This window comes from Kogia breviceps, chromosome 12, assembly GCF_026419965.1.
Source record: "Kogia breviceps isolate mKogBre1 chromosome 12, mKogBre1 haplotype 1, whole genome shotgun sequence".
In the NCBI taxonomy this organism is placed as follows: Eukaryota; Metazoa; Chordata; class Mammalia; order Artiodactyla; family Physeteridae; genus Kogia; species Kogia breviceps.
Window position 1 is genome coordinate 99,123,637 of NC_081321.1, and position 23,093 is coordinate 99,146,729.

At 43.6% G+C, this 23,093-nt stretch overlaps 1 protein-coding gene across 3 annotated transcripts in view; it reads left to right on the forward strand.

The window, feature by feature from the left end:
- Positions 1–23,093, forward strand: part of ATXN10 (ataxin 10) — a 152,783-nt gene that overhangs the window by 18,210 nt on the left and 111,480 nt on the right. For all 3 annotated transcript variants that reach the window (XM_059081679.2, XM_067010425.1, XM_067010424.1), the window contains exons 2-4: positions 4,432–4,623; positions 10,140–10,222; positions 20,882–20,978. In XM_059081679.2, the coding sequence (XP_058937662.1) occupies positions 4,432–4,623; positions 10,140–10,222; positions 20,882–20,978 (372 nt within the window). The remainder of the gene's footprint in view (positions 1–4,431; positions 4,624–10,139; positions 10,223–20,881; positions 20,979–23,093) is intronic.

A 23,093-nucleotide genomic window follows, 5' to 3' on the forward strand; every position in this document is an offset into this window, starting at 1 on the left:
CTTTTTTTGTCCTCATATGATGATAGTTGTTAATTTATTATATTGTATTAAAATATGGTGAATAAAATCTGTATATATTTATTATATGGCTGTAGAGGAAAATTTTTTCTTTCCTTTCACCCTTTATAGAGGGGTACAGACGTCTAAGAAATAGTCTCTGCTTTCAAGAAATTTAAAATGTAGTTAATTGAGTTACAACCCCTCACCTCTCCCTCCCCCTTTAAGCTTACCCAGTCAGTGGGTAAGCTTATCATTCAGTGGGGAAGGAGAAATTACATGTTTCTTAAATACCAATTATAAGATATCAACATCTTAAGATATGACCTTTTTTTTTTTTTTCGAATTTTTGGGTCCAGGATGTGTGAATTTCTTAATGGGAATGGACGAGTTGAGCTAGTTCCTCAGTGTTTCCCTTTTTCCAGTTGCTGCTGCAAAGTACACTGATTTCACTGCTCCCGTCAGGCCTGGTGCCTGGCTCAGGGCACATGCTCAGTAAGTGGGTTACATGACAAGTCTGTGAAGCAGTTAGATCCCGCTCTGAATATGTGAATAGTCTCATCACTGTTTTAAACTTGAACCAATGCAATTAGTGAATGCGGGTCTGGGCCCTAGAGATACAGAAAAAAATAAGGTAGTCTCTATTTTTCTGGGATTTATAGTCTAGCTGGGGTGATAGACTGCATCAGTGAAGGTAATCTGATGTGGGTAAGTGCTGTTCCGTTCTGTGGACCGAGCTCCAGGGGCGCGTAGAGATGGGATGCGGCTCCCCTGAGTGCTCTGAGTAGCAGAGGGGTCTCACCAGGGCTGGGAGTTTTCAGAGGCCTGAGAGGAGCCCCCAGCTTCTTCCAGGCAGAGGCTTGGGTGGGGGTGATGTGAGAGGGATTCTGGGGGAGGACATACATGTGAACCAGACCCAGAGGATTGCCGGTGCTTGCTGGTTTCAGGAATCCATGGAGAGGACAAATGACAGTGATCACAGTCCCAGTTGATTTTCTCTTTGTACCGTGCGTGTGAACTGTTGTGTGCTGGATAGACGCTGCTGTGATTACTCTTTAGTAGCTATTAATAGTTACTTGTGTTTCAGGAATCTTCTGGTTGGCCATAGTTCAGGTAAACATTTTTCTTTTGGTTAAAAGTGTAATGAAGGAGAAAGGCATGGTGTATATGTGACAAATTAACATGTAACACTGGAAATTATTTAGGGTGGTTCATGAACTTACTAATTGTTCTATGGTTGGCATATCAGTTACCGTGTTTTCCTAAGAACAGTGCTGTTATTTTGTGTTGTCTATTATAGTTTGATTTCAAAGCTTTTGCTGTGCTAGACATCAGTTCTGAGTGAAGCCGAGGTTAAGATTTCAAAGAGTGACATCAGAGAAGACCATTCACAGTAGGAAGGTGGTGCCCATGAGAGAGGGAGCTTGTGAAGGACCCGCTGAAAGAAATCATGCTGGCTTCTTTACCCCAGGTATAAACAACACATTTCTTAGTCATCGTAGGAGAAAAAAAAAGAGAGGCTTTATTGTAGATTATTCGAGTTCTAGAGCTCTACTTTTATTTGACTATAAGATTAAGTAATGAATGTCATCAAAACTTTATGCAGGTGGGGCAGGTAGAGGTAATTAGGTTTATTCTTTGTTGTGGAAATCACGATCACTCTTGGCATTCTTCAGAACGTTTTAAGCCCGTGGGTACTTTCTTAGCGTGTTAATAGTGCCGGCACTATATTTAGTATCGTTCGCGCCCGGAGCACGCCTCCCCCAAATAAGCCTCAGTGGCCTATTGATTTTTCTTGAACTAAAGTTACTTAAGAAAGAGCCAGTGCAAGAGGGACGCTCTGACCCTCTTCTCTGTTGAAAGCAGGCAGTAAATCTCCGTGCGAGAGGTACCCTCCCTGCATCTGGAGTCAGAAGGACAGCCTTATCCCCAGAGGTGAATTTGAGGCCAAGAAGCCTATATAAAGTAACCTTGTTTCCTCTTTAACGTACTACCCCAAGTCCAGACTCTCCTTAGATTCTTCACTAACTAAGCACCCAAAGCCTAAGTTTCTTTGTTCTGTCAATTCCTCAGAAATTTAGTGTTTCTTTGTCTAAAAAGTATAAAAGACGCCTGCTGTGGCCCACTTTTTAAATTATTATTACTATTTTTATTATTATTATTATTTTTTGCGGTACGCGGGCCTCCCACCACCGCGGCCTCTCCCACCGCGGAGCACAGGCCCCGGACGTGCAGGCCCAGCGGCCATGGCTCACGGGCCCAGCCGCTCCGTGGCACGCGGGATCCTCCCGGACCGGGGCACGAACCCGCGTCCTCTGCATTGGCAGGCGGACCCTCAACCACTGCGCCACCAGGGAAGCCCCTGTGGCCCACTTTTTAGGTCCCATTTCTATGAGACCTCCGACCTCCATGCAACACAAATTAAAATTTCATTTTGTCCTGCGTGTCTGTCAATTTTTTTATTAGTCCAGTGGCAAGAGCTCTAGGGGTAGAGTGGGAATTGCCTTCTCCCAAGCAGCATCCACTTCTCCTTAAAGCTGTCGTGAGAGTGTTAGTGAATCTTCTTTTTGTAACATTGTCACTGAAAGTGGCTTAACACACTCCATTGTTTTATACAGTTTCTGAGGCAGGACTAATGCTGCACCTTTGAACTTTCACTTTTTTATTTGGTTGCTTAATTGCTGCGACCTTGAGTCAAAGCTTCATGATCGCCATTTAGAGAGGGCCAATGGGGGGGAGGTGGGGCAGATTATTTTATGCACGATTTCCCAATTTTTAATTGATTAATTTATATTCTGCCTCTTTCCAAAAACAAATCTGACGTGCCTTAAAAAATACAGTTAGGGCTTCCCTGGTGGCGCAGTGGTTGAGAATCCGCCTGCCGATGCAGGGGACGCGGGTTTGTGCCCCAGTCTGGGAAGGTCCCACATGCTGCGGAGCGGCTGGGCCCGTGAGCCGTGGCTGCTGAGCCTGTGCGTCCGGAGCCTGTGCTCCGTGGCGGGAGAGGCCACAGCAGTGAGAGGCCCGTGTACCACAAAACAAACAAACAAACAAAAAATACAGTTAGATAAAATAAAGGTAAGGGAGGAAATTGGAGGGGAGGGAAAAGCCAGAAATAAGGTTAGTACTCAGAAGTCATGCTGAGGGATGCATAGTGTTAAAGATGGGTCGTGGGTTTGACTCCAGGCTTCTTAAAGGCAAAGACAGGAGAACGTGATAAATAAAGTGATTTATATCATCTATCCTTAAGATAAAAAGGCGACACTTGGAGTACAAGTATTTATGGTCCTGAAGCTGGCGGAGGGAGCGTCTCCCAGGCCCCCGAGCAAGCACAGACCCTTGGGGCGCTTCAGTGGCCGCGCTCCCCGGTGGTCTGGCTTCAGTTCATCCAGGGGTGAAATGCAGGGTGCTGGGATTCCACAGTGAAAGCACAGGGAGAAAATTCCTATGGTCAGGACTAATCTGTAAGAGTCTCTTCAATTGTCTAACAGCAATTTTTCTTTTCACATTAAAGCGGATTCTTGTTTCTTTAGGGGATTCACGGAATGAGGAAATGGGCTTGCATTTAGGTGCCGTGCTGCACACAGAAAACCTTCTCTTCATAGCTGTGGAATGAGAGCCAGTGCGGGCAGTGCTCCTGCTGTGAGAGGCCGTGGGAACTGAGGTGCCCGGTTGGGGGAGGGCGGGGTGAACAGCCACAGGTTCACCCCCCGCCCCGGGCACACTCCCTGGGAGCGCGCTCGCTCTGTCTCTCTGTCCGTCTCCCTCTGCTTCTGTCGGTCTCCTTCCCTCCTTCCCGCTCCGCCGGCTCCCCATCTTTGTGGTTGAGTGTGTAAGTTCAGAGCACTGCTTCTGGCTCCTCAGTCTAAGAATGGGTAGTGTCTCTGTCCCCCAGGCGGTCCTTCATGAGGATCCTTTCTCATAACTTTACTTCAGGTACACACTGGGTGACAGAGGACACGGTTAGATTCTCTTTCTAGAACGTGAGATGCAGATATTCTGGTTTGACTAAGGGCAGACCCATAACCATAAACAGTCACCTTAAACGGGGGTTCGGGTTGTCGTGGGAGTGGAAATCCGACTGTTTCAGTTGGAATTGCGGCTCCAAAAGTTGCTAGCTGAGAAATGTGGGCAAGTTACATAGACTCTTCTCTGTCTCAGGTGTCTTGTCTTTAAAATGGAGAGGACAGTATTGGCTTCATAAGGTTAATGCAGAGATTAAATGAGATAATACAGGGGCAGGTTGATAAGAGCAGTGCCTTGGCGAAGTGCTCAGTGTACGTAGCTCTTTTGTGTCATAAACTAAGGAGCTGGAACTGAGATAGGCCTAGCTTGCCTCCCCACAAAATTAAGTACCAGCAGTGTTCTGAAAAGAACATTTGGAAATGTCTTTTTCTTTTTTTTCTGGTTTGTAACAATTTTATCCTTTTTCAGAGAAACAGCACCCAGGACTATCTTCCAAAGAGTCCTGGATATCTTAAAGAAATCTTCTCATGCCGTTGAGCTGGCCTGCAGAGACCCATCCCAAGTGGAACATCTGGCTTCCAGTCTGCAGTTAATAACGGAGTGCTTCCGGTGTCTCCGGAATGCTTGTATTGAGTGTTCTGTGAACCAAAATTCAATCAGGTACTATTCTTTGTAGTTACATATATGCCTTTGATAATATCTTTTTGTGTACGTGCATGCTGGTTCTGTCATGTTGGCCTATCTGTTAGAGATGGTTTTGGCATCACAGTCACCTGTGTTTATTAGGAGACTCTCTACGTCTCCAGGGACAAGTGCTCTGCAGGACTTGCTGTGGGAGACTCCTGGATGAGTATATAATGGGACAACATGTTTAACATGAGGGGTTATTTCAGTTTCTCATCTGTATTTATAATGTTTTGAGGGATTTGGTTTTTTATATAACACAATGATTTGAACTTAATTTTGATCCTTTGATTCTAGATTCTGCCTTCCTAAACGCATTTGCAGTTCTCGACTTCACTTTTCTTAGTTGTAGGTGTTTTAATTAGTTTTAGTGTTTTAATTAGTTGCCCTTGTGTTTACTTCAAACAGGGAGCACGATGTGAATTTCTAAGACAGTTTGTCTTAAGCGTTCCTTAAGATTGTGTCAAGTTGCCAGCTACTGCCACCTAATTTATGATATACAACTAAAATGTAGTTACAGAGATGAGCAAGAGAATTGTCCTGTCCTGCTCTTGTTCTTTCACATGTTACACTCTCCTCCCAGAACTGAGCACCCTTTCTCTCTGATTTTATGGAATCTACTTTTTTTTTTTTTTTTCTGGTACGCGGGCCTCTCACTGTTGTGGCCTCTCCCATTGCGGAGCGCAGGCTCCGGACACGCAGGCTCAGCGGCCATGGCTCATGGGCCCAGCCGATTCGCGGCATGTGGGATCTTCCTGGACCGGGGCACGAACTCGCGTCCCCTGCATCGGCAGGCAGATTCTCAACCACTGCGCCACCAGGGAAGCCCTGGAATCTACTTTTTATTAACAATTTTTACTTGAGATGAAGTCAGAAGCCACAAAGCATGCTCACTTTTATTTCCTGGACTTGAATGTAGACAGAGCCCCCGGGCTCCCTGTTACTGCCATGATGAGTGAAGTCTGGCTGGTCCAAAAGCCGATGGAGGGGCTCCCTGTGCTGCCTAGACGGTCTTATACCTGAGGCTTTGATATGATTAATGAGGTTTTTTTAGATCAAAGGAGAGGGAACCAAAAGAGAGAGTTGTTTAACTTCAGCACAAAATTGAACATGGTGTCCATATACAGATAAATGGATAGACACAGTAATGGTCTTGGTAGTAATAGTTAACATTGAAAAAGTATAACTAGTTATATGCTAGAAGCAGCGGGCCAGAGGCTAGATTATTTTGTCCCTTTCCAGGCAGGGAGGCCCTCTAGTGTGATGGGAGACGGAAAGGAGAGTCCTAGAATGGAAATTCTAACCATTCAGGGCATCAGCTCCTGGGAAAAACTTTTTTTTTTTTTTTTTTTTTTTGCGGTACACGGGCTTCTCACTGTTGTGGCCTCTCCCGTTGCGGAGCACAGGCTCCGGACGCGCAGGCTCAGCGGCCATGGCTCACGGGCTTAGTTGCTCCGCGGCACGTGGGATCTTCCCGGACTGGGGCACGAACCCATGTCCCCTGCATCGGCAGGCGGACTCTCAACCACTACGCCACCAGGGAAGCCCGGAAAAACATTTTTGTAGTCAGAAGGACAACAAAGATTCTGGTAGGGACTTTGAGGTCAACCTTAACTAAAGCTGATATTCCCGAGCCTGTCAAGATTCAGATCTCAACCAATATGTATTTTTCTGATGTTTTCAGTTATTAAAGAGTTAATTAAAAAGTAGCGTGCTATTAAGGCCTAGACCTTTTTACATCTTTTGTCTGAACATTGCACTTTGTATGGACTGGAATTATTTTTTGCCAAGGATGTATGGAACATGGGGTATAATACAGCAAAGCAAACAATCTGAGTCATGTGAAATTTCAGGAAGTACTCAAAGAAAACTGTTGAAAGCAGTTAGCTCTGCATGTAAATATAATCCCTATTGCTGGGGTCTCTGTACTTTTACTGCAGAGAGCCAGATAAATAGTTCAGGCTTTGTGATCTCTGTCAGAGGGGCTCACTTCTCCCATTGTAGTAGAAGGGAGCCATATGTAGTACGTGAACAAATGCACATGCTGTGTTCCAGTAAAACCTCATTTGTGAACATTGAAATTTAAATTTCATAGGATTTTCATGTTGTGAAGTTACATTTTTCTCCCCCCACCAAATCTGGCCATACAGAAGCAGGCAGTGGCCGCAGGTGCCTGGCAGCCACTTGTATGTGTAGAGGCAAGAGGAGGAACAGAGGTGGGACAGCATCTTCTTTTCGGAGGCAGGTCCTGAGTCCCTTCTCCCACCAGTCTTGTGTTCAGATAAAGAGGGAAGAAAGGAGCAATGGCTGTCTGCCCACCTGGCCTTGGGGAGGGGAGAGAGGATTCTAGCCTTGTGCACACCGAGACTGACCCTCTTCTTTAGCAGTGAATGTCTTGGCTTAATTCTGATTTATGTTGAGAAGAAGTGAAGAAGGTAGGGAGCTGTATGAGTTTCCTTTGCTGCTGTAACAAAGTACTACAAATTCAGTAGTTTAAAATAACAGAAATTTATTACCTGACAGTTCTGGAGGTCAGAAGTCCAAAATCAGTATTCCTGACCTAAAATTAGTGTCAGCAGGGCTGGTTCCTTCAGGAGCCTCTAGTAGAGAATTGACTCCCTTGGCTGTTGTAGCTTTCTGAGGCTGCCTGCGTTCCTTTACTTCAGAGCAACAGCGTAACCTCTTCCAGTCTCTTTCCGGCTCTGACCATACGGCCTCCCTCTGATAAGGACCATTATGGTTACATGAGGGCCTCCCAGGCGATTCAGGATAATCTTCCCATCCTCAAACCATTAATTTAATCACTCCTAGAAAGTCTCTTGTGGTATTTTCTGACCAGTTCTCATTCTCCAAAAACAGCCAGCAGTCCAACAATTCAGTTCCATTCTGACACTAACAACCTCAAGTTAGTGGCTTCGGATCCCATAACTTCATGACTCAGTCCCACAAGACTGCCCCACCTTGCATGCCAGCTGCAAATGGGCTACCCAGGCTCCATTTCTGCCCAGCTGACTACAAATTCAGGGGTTCCCAGGACACCCCTCAGGTTTGATAATTCAGTAGAACGACTCACAGAACTCAGGGTAGCACTTTACATTCTGTTACTAGTTTACCATAAAGGGACAGCCACCTGGAAGAGATAGATAGGATGGGGCAGCGGGCACAGAGCTGCTGCGCCCTCTTCTGGCGCGCCCTCTTCGGAGCACTGTGATGCGCTCATCAGCCCGTGCAGGAGCTTCCCAAACGCATTGTTTAGGACTTCTTGTGGAAGTTCCATCACATGGGTGTGATTGATTAAATCGTCGGCCACGGTGATGGAACTGCCTTCCCTTCCTCGGAGGTAGGAGGTTGGGGTTGAAGGCTCCAGCTGTCTGATCTTGGGGCTGGTCCCTCTGGCAGCCACCTTCCATCCTGCAGGCCCAGGAAGAGTCCCCTCTTTAGCATAAACTCAGGTGTGGTTGAAAGGGACTTGTTACGAATAACAAAAGGCCTTCCTCTCACACAGGAACTTCCAAGGGTTTTAGGTGCTCTGTGCCAGGAACTGGGGACAAAGATCAAATATAAATTGATTATATCACATCTCTTTGACATGTAAGGTAATATATTCACTTTCCAGAGTTTAGTATGTGGACATCTTTAGGGGGCTATTATTTTGCCTAGCACAGTCTACCCTTTGGCCCCTAAAGATTCACATCTGTCCTATGTCCAAAATACATTCATCTCGTCTCAAGGTCCCCCACATTCTTGACCCATTCAGCATCAACTCAAGCCCCAAATCTCATCTAAGTCTCATTAGCTAAGAAGTCCCAAAGCTTACCATCTAAATTACGTTTGGGTGAGACTCTGGGTATGATTCATCTTGAAGCAAAATTCCTTTTTATCTTTGGACATGTGAAACTAGACACGAAGTTGTCTACTCCCAAAATACCATGGTTGGACAGGCCTAGGATAACAGTTTTAGACATTACCCTCTAAAAGAGGAGAAAATTGAGGGAAAAGAGGAGTCACTGGTCCCAAGCAATTTCAAAATCCAGTTGGGAAGACTCAGGTTTTGAGGCCTGGGAGTGATCCTCTGTGGCTTGAGGCTCTGCCCTTGGTCCTACCCTCAGAGTCATCCTTCCTTTTTCTCGAAGGGTAAGAGTAATACTTGTTTTCAGCTGAGTAACTTTATCAGCCTCTTTCCTGCCTGTAGGATTTCGGGAGTTTAACGGCCTTCTTTCATTTCATCCTTTCTCTGTGCATTTCATCCAGGTTGGCGGAGTTTCTACTGCTATAACGTTCTCAAAAACCTTGTGGGTCTCACATGTATGTCATGGGGAGTTATATACCATTAAGCAGACTAGGGTCTGCCATAGAGCTCTCTTAGATAACCCCGTCTCTATTCCTGATTCCTGCTGAGGTGACTGAGGGCAATGAGTAACACTCCTAGTCTCTTTAAAGAGCCCTCTGTGTAACTGAACACCGACCTTTTGGTTCTTCCAAGGCATTAGCAAAAGGTCGTCCAGCCCCATCCTTGGCTTTCTCTCCAGAGCACAGTTTCCTCACAGTGAATGGTCTAGTTTTAGCGTCTTTCACAATCTGGATAGACTGAGAATTTCCCAAATCATACCTGGTTCCCTTTTAGTCTCCTCTGTCTCTCCCCTCTCGCATTTTACCATATGCACCAAGAGGAAACCAGGCCACACCTTCAGCGTGTTGCTTGGAAATCTGCTCAGCTAAATATTCCAAATTCATCGTTTTGCTAAGCTTCTGCCACCGTAGAAAAAGGATTGTTCCATCCAGTTTCCAGTAACGAGTTCATCATTTTCTTCTGAGATCTCACCAGCAGTGCCTTCAGTGTCCACATTTCTCTTCAAGGCATCTAGGCCTTTTCTGTCACGCTTCTCAAAATTCTTCCAGCCTCTGCCCACTGCCAGATCCCAAAGCCACTTCCACGTATCTATTTGTTACAGCAGCACCCTATTTCTGCTACCCACATTAGTTTCCTGTTGCTACTTGACAAATTACTAAAAACTTAGTGGCTTAAAATAACACATTTATTATCTTACAGTTCTGAGATACAGAAGTTCACAGTGGGCCAACATGGCTGAACCCCTTTTGGAGACTCTAGGGGAGAATCGATTTCCTGGCCTTTTCCAGCGTGTAGAGGCTGCCTGCATTCCTTGGCTCATGGCCCCACTCCCTGACCCTCTAGTAGTCCTCTTACAAGGACCCGTGTGATACATTGGGCCCACCTGGTTAATGATCCAGGATAGTCCTTTCATCTCAAGGTCCTTAATTTATTCACGACCGTAAAAGTCCCCTTTGCCATGTAAGGTAACGTATTCACAGGTTTGGGGTATTAAGATGTGGATACCTTGGAGGGTCATTATTCTGCCCACTGCAGGGACTGTTAACTGGTAGTCTCCGCGTTCACTGTGGATCATAATTTGAAGTGCAGGTTTAAGAAAAAGAATGTGTCTAACTTTGTCCTTTTTAAAAACCTTATACAGGAACTTGGATACAATTGGTGTTGCTGTTGATTTGATTCTTCTTTTTCGTGAACTTCGAGTGGAACAGGAATCCCTGTTGACAGGTAATTTGCAGTATGATTCATGGATTGCTTACATCTTTGAAAAGGATTTAAATACCAGTACTCCGAGTATTACATCATTCATTAAAGCATATGGTTCTGTATTTCATGATACAGAGAAACTTCATTAGTGATATTAAAGAATTATCATAGAAGAAAGTTGTAGTGACTTCCAATTTTCTCCCTATGTTGTGGGCTAAATTGTGTGTGTTCCACCCACCCCGCCTCCCCCAATTCATATGTTGAAGTCCTAACCCCTAGTGTACTTCAGAATGTGATTATATTTGGAGACAGGGCCTTTAAAGAGATAATTAAGGTAAAATGAGGTCATATGGGTAGGGCCCTAATCGAGTGTCACTGGTGTCCTTATAAGAAGGAGAGATGAGGACACAGGTGCAGAGGGATGACCCTGTGAAGACACAGGGAGAAGATGCCCATCTGCAAACCAAGGGGAGAGAGGCCTCAGAAGAAGCCAGTCCTGCCGACACCTTGACCTCAGACTTCTAGCACCAAAACAGAAAACAAATTTTTCTTGTTTACGGCACCCAGTCTGTGGTACTTTGTTATGGCAGCCCTAGCAAAGTGATACAGTGTCTTTTAATATGTGTCAACGTGGCAGGCCCTATTCTAGGTGTTGGATGTGATCTGAACAGGGACCAAAGCAGTCAAAAATCTCTGTCCCCAGGTGTGTATGTTCCAGTGAGGGGAGCCTTGTATTAAATAAGGCAAATATACAGCATGACAGAGGAAAGTTAGGTCTGATTGTTAATAGCTGTTGGTATGGGATTAAGAGAAAAACCAAGCTCCTTAATTTGCAGACCAGGAAGCTTTTCCAGACTTTTTGGAATGTTTTTGGTTCTTGAACTACTTGCATCAACACTTCTCCTTTGGACAGGGGTTATTATCATACCATTATATTTAAAAATAAAAACATGGAATTTTAACAGATGATCTCTTTATCCAAGGAATTGAAATACTTGTGGGTAAACCTAAGTCATTTAATAGAACATCTCAATGTAAATATCCAGCTTATAAAATGTACTAGATTGGAGGTTAAAAAAATTTTTTTTAGTGCTAATTCAATGAATAGTTACTTCAAATGAGAGCTCTCCAGCTGTATTTAAAATATGTTGATTTATATACAATTCTTAATGCCTCTGCTTACTATATAAAGTGAAGCATGCTTAACTGAATGTTAGTGGGGAGGCTGCTGTGAGAAGGTAGAGAGAGAATTTGAGCTGATCGTCTTTGTTCACAGGCATAGAGACCGAGGCCCACAGTGAAACAGGCTAACTGAACTGTCAGAGGTGCCACCCAGCTTGGTTTAGTTCTCATTGTACTCTGTGATTTCTTAGTGTTTTCATTTAAAACTCATTTGTTAAAATTCTTACATCTTTCTATTTGATTTAGGATTCTTCCTCTGGGACATTGTAATTATTTTTTGAACTAATTAAATTATCTAAGAATTGGCACACAAAGTGTTGGCTCTAAGTTTTTTGGAACAGCAATAATTTCTTGAGTATTCTCAATTTGGTAGGGTGTAGCATTAGGTTGTAAGGTGTTTTAAAATGTTGTATATTTAAAAGTATTCTTGTAGCTCCATTTTGTGATAAAACAGAAGCCTCAGTGCTCAAATTGGGGGATTAAAAATCAGCAATAAAATACAGGTTTCACTCTCTAGTATGGAAAGGCAGTTATTTTTGAAGTCTGACTGTGGTATGATAATTCAGAAAGAGAGTTCAGAATGTACTATGTTTTGTAATTGCTGAAAAAAACACCGATGTGTGGTGGGTAGCGTGGCACTGACAGAGCCGAGGAACTAGGGTGGGCAGGAGTAGGTCTCTCCGGTAATGGTGGATTCCTAAATAAGACACCGGAGGAAGCACTGCACAGACGCTGTGAGTAAACAGCTGTCAGAGCAGGGCCAGCGCTCCTCCACGCGCCCACTCAGAAGCTCTTCCCCTGAAAGTGTCCCCTTTCTCTCCCGCACCATCCCTTTCCTCTCTTTACTCCGTCGTCATTTCCAGCGTATAATGTGCTCTCCTGTTTTCCACTTAAAAGTGTCTTCCCTTGACTCTGTGGCCCTCTCAGTCCATTATCCCTTGTCCCTATCCCGCGACTGCTACAGAAGATTGGTTACTTGGTGTTTACAATATGCGATGAAAGATTATTTCATCCTTTCCTCTCAGGATTAATTTTCTCTTCTCTGAAGCGAATAGATGAACTAACAAAAAAACCAAAGGAGCACATTTCTGAAACTTTTTATGAACTGGTTTGTCATTGATGAATAAATCAGTTGTTTGGTTGGTGGCTTGGCTGTTCATTGATATCCACCAGTCAGAGAGTGTAGATCTTCATAGACCTGTTTTATGTTAGGTATATTAAGAGTTGTTCACAATTTATGTAGTTGCAGTTATATCAGTTAATACATTTTTTATTGTTATGAGATTCACATCACATAAAATTAACCACTTTAAAGTGAACAATCGAGTAGCATTTAGTGCATTCACAGTATTGTACAGACACCACCTTTGTCTAACTGGAAACATTCTCATCACCCCAAAAGGAAACCCTGTACCCATTGAGCAGTTGCTTTCCACTTCCCAGCTCCCTGAGCCTCTGGCAGCCACCATTCTTCATTCTGTCTCTATGGATTTGCCTGTTCTGGATTTTTCATATAAATGGAATCCTAGAATTTTGTGACCTTTTTGTCTAGCTTCTTTCAGTTAACATAATGTTTGTCGAGGTTCATCCACACTGTACATGTATCAGTGCTTCATTTCTTTTTATGACTGAATAATATTCCATTTTATGCATAGAATACATTTTTTGTTTATCCATTCATTCATTGATGGGCATTTGGGTTGTTTCCACCATTTGGCTCCTGTGCCACTATTTGGCTATTTAGAACAGTGCAGCTCTGAACATGTGTGTACATATATTTATTTGAGTACCTGTTTTCAGTTCTTTTGGGTATATACCTAGGAGTGGAATTGCTGCGTCAATTTTATATTTAAATTTTTAAGAAACTGCCAAACTTTTCCATAGCAGCTGACTATTTTATATTTTCACCAGCAGTATACAAGGTTCCAGTTTCTCCACATCCTTGTTGACATTTGTTTTCCTTTTTTTGGAGTATAGTAATCCTGGTGGGTGTGAAGTGGTATCTCATTGTGGTTTTGATTTGCATTTCCCTAATGACAAATGATGTTGAACATCTTCTCATGTGCCTTTTGGTTATTTGTAAATCTTTGGGGAAATGTCTACTCACATCCTTTGCCCAGTTTTTTTTTTTTTTTTTAAAGATTTTTTTGATGTGGACCATTTTTAAAGTCTTTATTGAATTTGTTACAATATTGCTTCTGTTTTATGTTTTGGTTTCTTGGCCGTGAGGCATGTGGGATCTTATATAGCTCCCTGACCAGGGATCAAACCTGCACCCCCTGCATTGGAAGTGCGGAGTCTTAACCACTGGACCGCCAGGGAAGTCCCCTTTGCCCAGTTTTTAATTGGGCTTTTAAATTTTGTTGTCAAGTTGTAAAAGTTATTTATGTATTGTGGATACTAGGAATTATGTTGAATCTGCAGATCCACTTGGGGAGAATTGCCATCTTAATGATATTGAGTCTTCCGGTCCATGAATAGGGAACATCTCTCCATTTATCTAGGTCTTCTTTAATTTTTCAATTGTATCAGTTTCAAGTAGATGGCTTGCGTCTGTTGACAGAGTTGGAAGGACGTCACTGAGGCAAGAAGGAAAGTGGAAGTGATACTTCTCACTACCTTCTTGGAAAAGGCAGCCAGTGATATTACTGAATTTTATTTGGAATTCAAGAGTGCAACTTTGTTTCAACAATGAAACTTAAACAAATTTTATAGTATGTTAGTTCAAACCTAATACAGATCTTTTCAAATGTGTTCTTGTTCCCTCATACAGTGCCTGTACTATCTTTTGACTGTTTCTCTGTGAGAACCTTACTCCTCTTTGTAGGTTTTTAGCAGGGTATCTGTGCCAGTTTTTTGTTACCGCTCTTGAGGTAAGAACTATAATTACGTTGTCAAAATAATATTTAGAGTATTATTTTCAGAGAATAATTGCAGTGGTGTGACGAATATATTATGCTCATCAAATTATATGTAAACATAAGCATGAGTTATTTTAATTGAGTTATTGGTGTTGTTTTTGGCCTTTGTTCTTTTCTAATCTGTAAAAATAATGTTGGGCTTTTTGAGGGGCTTTGTAACATTTGCAATATTTACATAAAGATCACTTGATAAGCTGTTTGGTAAAAGTAAACTGTCATTTGTACTTGTCTGGAGTTTTCTTTTCTTTTTTTTTCTTTTTTTTTTTTTGTGTGTGTGTGTGTGTGTGTGTGTGTGTGTGTGTGTGTGTGTGTGTGTGTGTGTTACGCGGGCCTCTCACCGCTGTGGTCTCTCCCTTTGCGGAGCACAGGCCCCGGACGCGCAGGCTCAGCGGCCATGGCTCACAGGCCCAGCCGCTCTGCCGCACGTGGGATCCTCCCGGACCAGGGCACGAACCCGTTTCCCCTGCATCAGCAGGCGGACTCCCAACCACTGCACCACCAGGGAAGCCCTGGAGTTTTCTTTTCTTGTTTCTAGGACATCTTTAAACCTTTTCCTTCCCAGAATTATGTTCTGATTCAGAGTGCCAATTTTTAGTTGCCTGATGAATTGTTGGGTTGTTTGGCTTTCAGACTGACTTATATTGTTGGCTTTTTTTGTGTGTTAAATTAAATCTTAACAAGGATTTCAGTGTTAATACTCTAAAATATTCAGCAGAAATAGCAATGTCATTTTACACTACAATTTAAGATGAAAATGAAGGTATTATTTTTTATTATGAACATTTTATATAATTTCATTATAGAGTAATTTTTAAAAGTGAAAAGAAAAATAATCATTGTATATGTTGGCTACATTAGACAAACACTTGATTTTTTTTAAGTCAGTCTTCAGTATTTGTATGTATGGGTATGAATGTGTACTTGCAGTTTTGTATCCTGCTTTATTTTAGATTATAATGTTAATTCAGTTTTGAGGTTCTTGGTTCAGCATTTTGTCTTCATAGTTTTTTATCTCAGTGTTTTGCTTTTTGGCCACAATCTCGCAACTCTTCTTTGTGCAGCCAGTTGTCGAGTTACTATGAATAAGTGAATAGCACAGGCACATTACACGCCTCAGCCTTTTTCATCTTTACAGCTGCTCTGCCTTTGAGCTATTGGAGCAGCAGCAACAGGCTTTGAAGGGAAGGCCCGGGTTCCGGAAAAGTCTGAGGACAGAGGACCCAAGCTCCGGGCCTGGGTCAGTAGGCCCATCCCTCCCTCCTAGCAAAGCGGGGATCTAGGAGGTTGAAGGTCTTTGGAAGTCCTCTTGCCCTTAAAAACATTTCCTGGTTGCTGCCTGGCCGGGATTTCCATTGACAGAGCAGGATCTTTCATTCCATCTCAGACTCTCCTGTGGCTCCTTCCTTGATGAGCTGCTTCCTGTTGCTGAGGAAGAGCCACCACTTGTTTTTGCCTGTCTTGCTTCTGCCACTTGCAGGCTTCATGCCCCAGGCCAGTTACCTGACCTTCTGAGCCTTGGTTACTCTTTGCAAGAGGGGCATAATATTAACCCCGAGCCTATACGGTTGTCGCGGGGGGTGAGATGACATCTTACAGTTAGAACTCAGTGTCTGGCACCTAGTAAACACTCACCATGTGCTAGTTATCACTGTTATTGTTACCTCATTCCTTGGTTCTTGATGCTTTATTCATGCTGGTCTTTAGTGCCTCAGAAGCGTCTCGCTCTCTCTCCACGCAGGGTCTCATCACGTGCCACTCTGTCTGTATGGACTGTTCTGGCCCCAAAGGAACCACTTTGAAAACAGCAAACAGTCGGGTGCAGGCGCTGATCCCTCAGCATGGGTGCCAGGCAGGGGTAGCTGGGGCCTGGCACGGAGGGCTGAGGCTGAGGCTTGTCAGGCACTGGCTTTTAGTTGTGTGACCTGAGGAGGGGGCTGGGGCAGGGGTGGGCGTGCAAGGATTCACGGGAGTGTCTGTTCACTGCAAAGTGCACGAGTATTTTCAGGATTTACTTACCAGCGTCGCATACCCGTGAGAACTGGCTGACTGTTCGCACTCTTCTCTTGGTGTGCGGGGTCTGGGGCCCTCACCTGCTGCTGACTTGGGTGACACGATAAAGATATCTGCTTTCCTGTGACAATTAAATAAGAACTTGTATAAAATAAAGCACTTGGAACGGTACGTGTCGCGTTAGTGATTGTCTAATGTTGGGTGTTGTTCTGGTTACGGGGCTGTAGTTACTCGGCTTTGAGCTTACCCCTCTGTGCTCTGTTTCGTGGTGCAGGGGCTGGGAGTCCAGAAACACATTTCTCCTCCGCTTTCAGTGAGGTTCAGCCAATGAAGGATCTAGTGGGGACCAGAAGGCAGGAGGGGAAAGGGTGACTGGCCCCCTACTCGGGTTTCCCCTGGATGGTTCCCTTTCCAGCTTCCTTCCCACTCGGAAAGCCTCCTAGTGTTTCCTAGAGACACCACTGCTAGCTGGCCTGGGCCCTTCGTCCACGCGCCAGAGGTGCCAGCGGCAGCCTGGTCAGCCCCTTCCACAGAGGCCCGGCTTCCAGCTCCGCAGAGCCCCTCCAGGCTTCTGGGTTCTCACAGCCGTACGCTCTTCCCTTGTGCCTCCAGTTCGAAGGGTGGTAGGTGGTGGTTTCCTGTAGCCTTAATCTCTGTGTTACCTCAGTGTTGCCTTTTTAGTTGAACTAATTCCATATGTTAAATTTTCTTTGTTAAAAAACAGTTTGGTTTCTGTCTGTCTGACTTGGTCCCGACTGATAGAACTCTTCTTATTTTCTAAGGCTTGTGCTTGATGTCATCTTCTCTTGCTTCCCCTGGGGCCCTCCCTCCCTCCCTCCCTTCCTCCCTTCTCTCCATCTGCTCCGCCAGCTCGGGTACAACCAGGAGACACAAACCGCACTGCAATTTGAATAGGGAAAATTTAAAATAAAGAATTACTAACTATAACAAGGCTTGAAATAACAGGGGATTGACTACTAAGAAGTAAAGAGAATGCCAAAGAACACAGGAATTACAGATATAAGGAGCAGCCAGGGCCCCCAGGGCTAAGATGAGTGTCCAAGGAAGAGGCGCCCCTCCCCCTAGGCCTGAGATGCAGGCCTGCTTGGAGAGGGCACGGCTGTGGCTCACTGGGTGGTGGTGAAGTCGCCGAAGGGTGGTGTTGGTGGAACTTGATGGAAATCCACCCTCTGGGGTGCAGGGGGGAGTCGTCCACAGAGAGCTTTCATGACTTGAAACTGGCTTTGAAGCATCCTGAGGAAGTTCCTGGCTCCTGGACACTGCTGGTTGGTCCTGCTGTGCGAGAGCTCCTCACTGGAGAAGCTGCAGGAGATGAATGCCAGGGAAACAGGAGAAGCATGGCCAGAGGACTACCCAGAACCAGGAAGAGAAAAACTCCGCTCCCTCCAGCGCCCCTGCCCACGAGGCCGTACGTGCCAGCTGACAAAGGAGACCTCCAAAGGGCCCACCTTTATGTTTGCAGAGCAGGCAGCGAAGCTGAGAGGCAGTGACTGATCACTGGTGCTCAGTCAAAAATAATGTAAATGCCGTCTGTTCACAGATGCAAAGAGCTTTAGAGAACCTTTAGTTCCTAATGCATTACGTTCTCACAGACACTTTGTTATTTTCTAATTTTTGCCAGTGGGGTGGATGTGTAGTACAGTCTTGTGGTTTTCCCGTGGGTTTGAGTGCTTTTTCGTGTGTGTGTGTGTGTGTGTGTGTGTGTGTGTGTGTGTGGTTTAGTGTTTTCCGTACGATGGTGGTAGTGGCACTCAGTTGTCTTTAACTTCATTCAAAACAATTTTGTTAAATTGTAGGTGACAGCTGTCATATCAGCGTGCATTTAAAAAAAGACTTATCAAAATGGGTGAATTTTTGTGTAGCCATTTTAACATCGAAGATGGAAGAAAAAAAGCAACATTTTTAGCATATTATGCTTTACTATTTCAAGAAAGGTAAAAACGCAACCGAAACGCAAAAAAAGATTTTGCGCAGTGTGTGGAGAAGGTGCTGTGACTGATCGAATGTGTCAAAAGTGGTTTGCGAAGTTTCATGCTGGAGATTTCTCACTGGACGATGCTCCACGGTCGGGTAGACCAGTTGAAGTGGATGGCGATCAGATGGAGACATTGATCGAGAGCAGTGAAAGTTACATACCATGCGGGAGAGAGCCGACAGACTCGGAGTATCCAAATCGCGCATTGAAAGTCAGTTGCACCAGCTTGGTTATGTAATTGCTTTGATGTTTGGGTTCCACATCAGTTTAAGCGGGGGAAAAAACCTTCTTGACCGTATTTCCTCGTGCGATTCTCTACTTAAACGTAATGGAAACGTTTCAGGGTTTTTTTGCCACATTGCGTGGCATGCAGAACTTTCCCAACCAGAGGTCGAACCTGTGCCCTCTGCATTGGAAGCGTGGAGTCTCAACCGCCGGACCACCAGGGATGTTCAAACGTTCCATTTTTAAAACAAATTGTGACGGGCGATGAAAAGTGGATACTGTACAATAATGTGGAACGGAAGAGCTCGTGGGGCAAGCGAAATGAACCACCACCAACCACACCAAAGGCTGCTCTTCATCCAGAGAAGGTGATGTGTATATATGGTGGCACTGGAAGGGAGTCCTCTGTTATAAGCTCCTTCTGGAAAACCAAATGTTTAATTCCAACAAGTACTGCTCCCAATTAGACCAACTGAAAGCAGCACTCAGCAAAAAGTATCTGTAATTAGTCAACAGAAAATGCATAATCTTCCATCAGGATAATGCAAGACCGCATGTTTCATTGATGATCAGGAAAAACTGTTACAGCTTGGCTGGGAAGTTCTGATTCATCTGCCATATTCACCAGGCACTGCACCTTCAGATTTCCACTTATGTAGGTCTTTACAAACTTCTCTTAATGGAAAAAATTTCAATTCCCTGGAAGACTGTAAAAGGCACCTGGAACAGTTCCTGGCTCAAAAAGCTAAAGTTTTGGGAAGATGGAATTATGAAGTTGCCTGAAAAATGGCAGAAGGTAGTGGAACAAAAGGGTGAATATGTTGTTCAATAAAATTCTTGGTGAAAATGAAAAATGTGTCTTTTACTTTTACTTAAAAACCGAAGGCACTTTTTGGCCAACCCAATACATATATATATATATATATATATATATATTCTGTGGCGACTTGGACAGATGTACAAGGACATGTATCCATTGTTGTAATATCATACAGAGAAGTTTCACTGCCCTAAAACTCCTCTGTGCTCCACCTGTTCACACCGCCTCCTGTGCCCTCCCCCTGGCAACCAGCAATCTTTTTACTGCCTCCATAGTTTTGCCTTTTCCAGAATGTCATAGAGTTGGAATCATATAGTTTTGTAGCCTTTTCACATTGGCTTTTCATTTGGTAATATGCATTTAATGTTCCTTTTCATGGCTTGATAACTCATTTCTTTTTAGTGCTGAGTAATATTCCACTGTCTGGATGGACCACAGTTTATCTATTCACCTAACGAAGGACATCTTGGTTGCTTCCAAGTTTTGGCAGTTATGAATAAAGATGCTATAAACATTCATGTGCAGGGTTTTGTGTGGACATAAGTTTTCAGTTACTTTGGGTACATACCAAGGAGTGTGATTGTTTGATTGTATGCTAAGAGTGTGTTTAGTTTTGTAAGAACCACCCAACTGTCTCCCAAAGTGGCTGCACCATTCTGCGTTCCCACCTGCAATGGATGAGAGTTCCTGCTGCTCTACATCCTTGCCTGCATTTGTTGTCAGCACTCTGGATTTTGTCCAGTATTCTGCAGTTTTATTTGGTGAAATAGTCTAAATGTGTCAACTAGGTTGTTATTAAGTCTTACTTAAATCTTCTAAATATGCTGATTGTTTTGTCTGCTTATTTTATAATTTACTGGAAAGGTATATTATTACTCCCGAATTTAATTTTGGGTTTTTCTCTTTCCTCTATACTTTTGTCAGTTTTTCTTTAATATATATTTGAGACCATGTTATTAGGTGATTCCAGTTTAAAATTACACCTTTCTGGGAATTAAGTAATTCTGAAATGACTTTTAAAAAGATTTCCAATAATACTTTTTGCCTTAAAGTTTATTATGTCTGATTTTAAGTGGTTGTATGAGTACCTTTGTAGGCTGGTATTTGCCTCGTATATCTTTTCACCATTTTAACTTTCAGTGCTTCAATAGCCTTATATTTTACATGTCTTCTTTTAAATTGTCTCTTGTTAGATTTTAAAAGATCCAGTCTAAGAGCAACTGTCTTTCAACTGGAACACATATTCCAATGATATTTAATGTGATTACAGGTATATTTGTGTCTACAGTTACAATGTTTTAAAGAAGTTAATTAATTTTGTATAGAGTACATTGTTTTGGTAAGGCATTTTAATATTAACATCATAGCCAAAGTTTCACTGTGGTGAGAGACTTCTATAGTTAAAAGAAGCAAACAGAAACTTCCTGTTTAATAACATGTGGAGTATTTCTAACTAAGATGTATTTATTTGGTGTTTTGAAACATACTTTTAATCACGTATCTTTTTTGCCTTTATAAATCCTCAGCGTTTCGCTGTGGTCTGCAGTTCTTGGGCAATATCGCCTCCCGGAATGAAGACTCCCAGTGTATTGTTTGGACGCACGCTTTCCCGGAACTCTTTTTGTGAGTACACTGATAAGAGCTTTTCTGACTTCTGAAAAGACTGTGCTTATATCAGCTCCCAAACAGGAGAAACTACCCTTTGGTAACAGAACTCAGGACAGCGGTGGCTCTTGGTGCGTGGTGGCGGGTTTCGTACTGGCTGGGAGAGGGCACGAGGTAGACTCGTGGGTTCCTGGGAATGTTCTGTGTCTTGATCTGTGTGGTGGTCACATAGGTATATACACATCTCATTGGACTGTACACGTAAGGTTTATGCCCTTCATTGTATGTCAGTTTTTACTTTAAGTAAATAGAAGTTTTGGTTAAAGTAAGGAATGCTGTTAAGGACACGTTTTTTATAAGAAAAAAGCCATAAAATATTGAAGTCTGGGCAATGAATTAATCATGTATTTATTAATTGAGCATTTCTTATATGCTCGGCACAGTGCCTGCTCTATGTTTTGGTAGATATGGAGAAGTATAAGATGTGGGTAACCAATCTGTTGATGTAGACTGATTCATGGTGTACTTTCCCTGGTGATTTGCTACTGTGTTTTTTTTTGTTTTTTTTTTGCTGTACACGGGCCTCTCACTGTTGTGGCCTCTCCCGTTGCGGAGCACAGGCTCCGGACGCGCAGGCTCAGCGGCCATGGCTCACGGGCCCAGCCGCTCCGCGGCATGTGGGATCCTCCCGGACCGGGGCACGAACCCGTGTCCCCTGCATCGGCAGGCGGACTCTCAACCACTGCGCCACCAGGGAAGCCCCCGCTACTGTGTTTTGACCAGCTGTGTTCATAAGAAATGGAGCATGGAGATGAAATGTGGGCAGGTGATGGAGGAAGGATAGGTAATAGGAAAGGCCCCGTCCTGGGGCAGGAGGCCTGGCTTCTAATCCAGGTTCTGTTGCCAACCAATGGGGTATCTTTGGTGGTGGCAACAATATAAGCAGCAGAGCAGCTATCGTTTGAATGCCCAGAGCTGGGTCTTTGCTGTATATTTCCCGTCCTTTACCCTTTGCCCCGTGGGGCAAGCGGTACTGTCCCCGTTTGGACAAATCAGGGAACTGACACTTAGCACTGGTAAATGGCGTACGTAGCTGGAACAGGAACCCCATGCTGCCCTCTGGATCCAAAGCCTACGCTCTGTAAATACCAGCTGCCTAAGTTCTGTGCTGCCTTCCCTGGTTGTATAGGTTTTCTGGGCTCATCTGTATGGTGTAAGGATCAGATAAACGCTAATGTTATCTCTAGCTCACTGAGCCTGTAAACCGGTTCTCAGATTCCTGCAGGTAATTAGAGTTGAAGGCATAAAATCTTTATGGTTAATAATAATTGAGCTTAGGTTGGAAGGAAAGAATTGTGGAATTCAAGCTGTAGAAATAAAAATTACTTATTTTTGAGGATTCATTCCTTTCAAACATTTTGAATACCTCATCTCTGCCAGGTTCTGAGCTAGAGGAGGGGAATAAGGGTAACTTAGATATATTCACCACTCCCCAAAGCCCGTGCTGTAAGCATGTTGTAGTGTAAGAACTGATGTATTAATAACACAGGTGAATCCAGGTGTCATAGGGACACAGAGGAGAGACCCTGAACAAGGCCATCAGAGGAGTTTACTTGGCAATTACATGGTGGTTTTACATTCGTTATCAAATCTGGTCCTCACAGAAGCCCTCTGAGACAGGCTAAGGAGGTCTTATTATATTCCATTTTTATGTCAGAAAACACACCGAAAGAGGTTATGTGACTTCACTCTATATGTGTTTGTGAGACAGATACAACCAAATTTGAATTCCGCTTTGGCAGGTACTGGCTTGGCTCTGTGCCTTTGGGCAAGTAAAGTCAACACATTCTTCATCTATAATAGAAGGACAATACCTCCTCCAGAAGAGTATTGTGAAGTTTAAATGAAAGAAAAAAATCCTGCCGTAGTGCATAACCTATAATAGAATCGAAAATTGATAAATTAGTGACCTTTCTAAGATCACATAGCTGATAGGTGGATGAACCGGGAGTTAGTACGGAGGCTTTTGACTCCAAATTTTATTTCTTGCCAATAGATCATCTTTCCCTTAAACATTCTGTCCCTCAAACTGTTAAAGAAATGTCTGTAGTCGTTGAAGTATCATTTTATGCC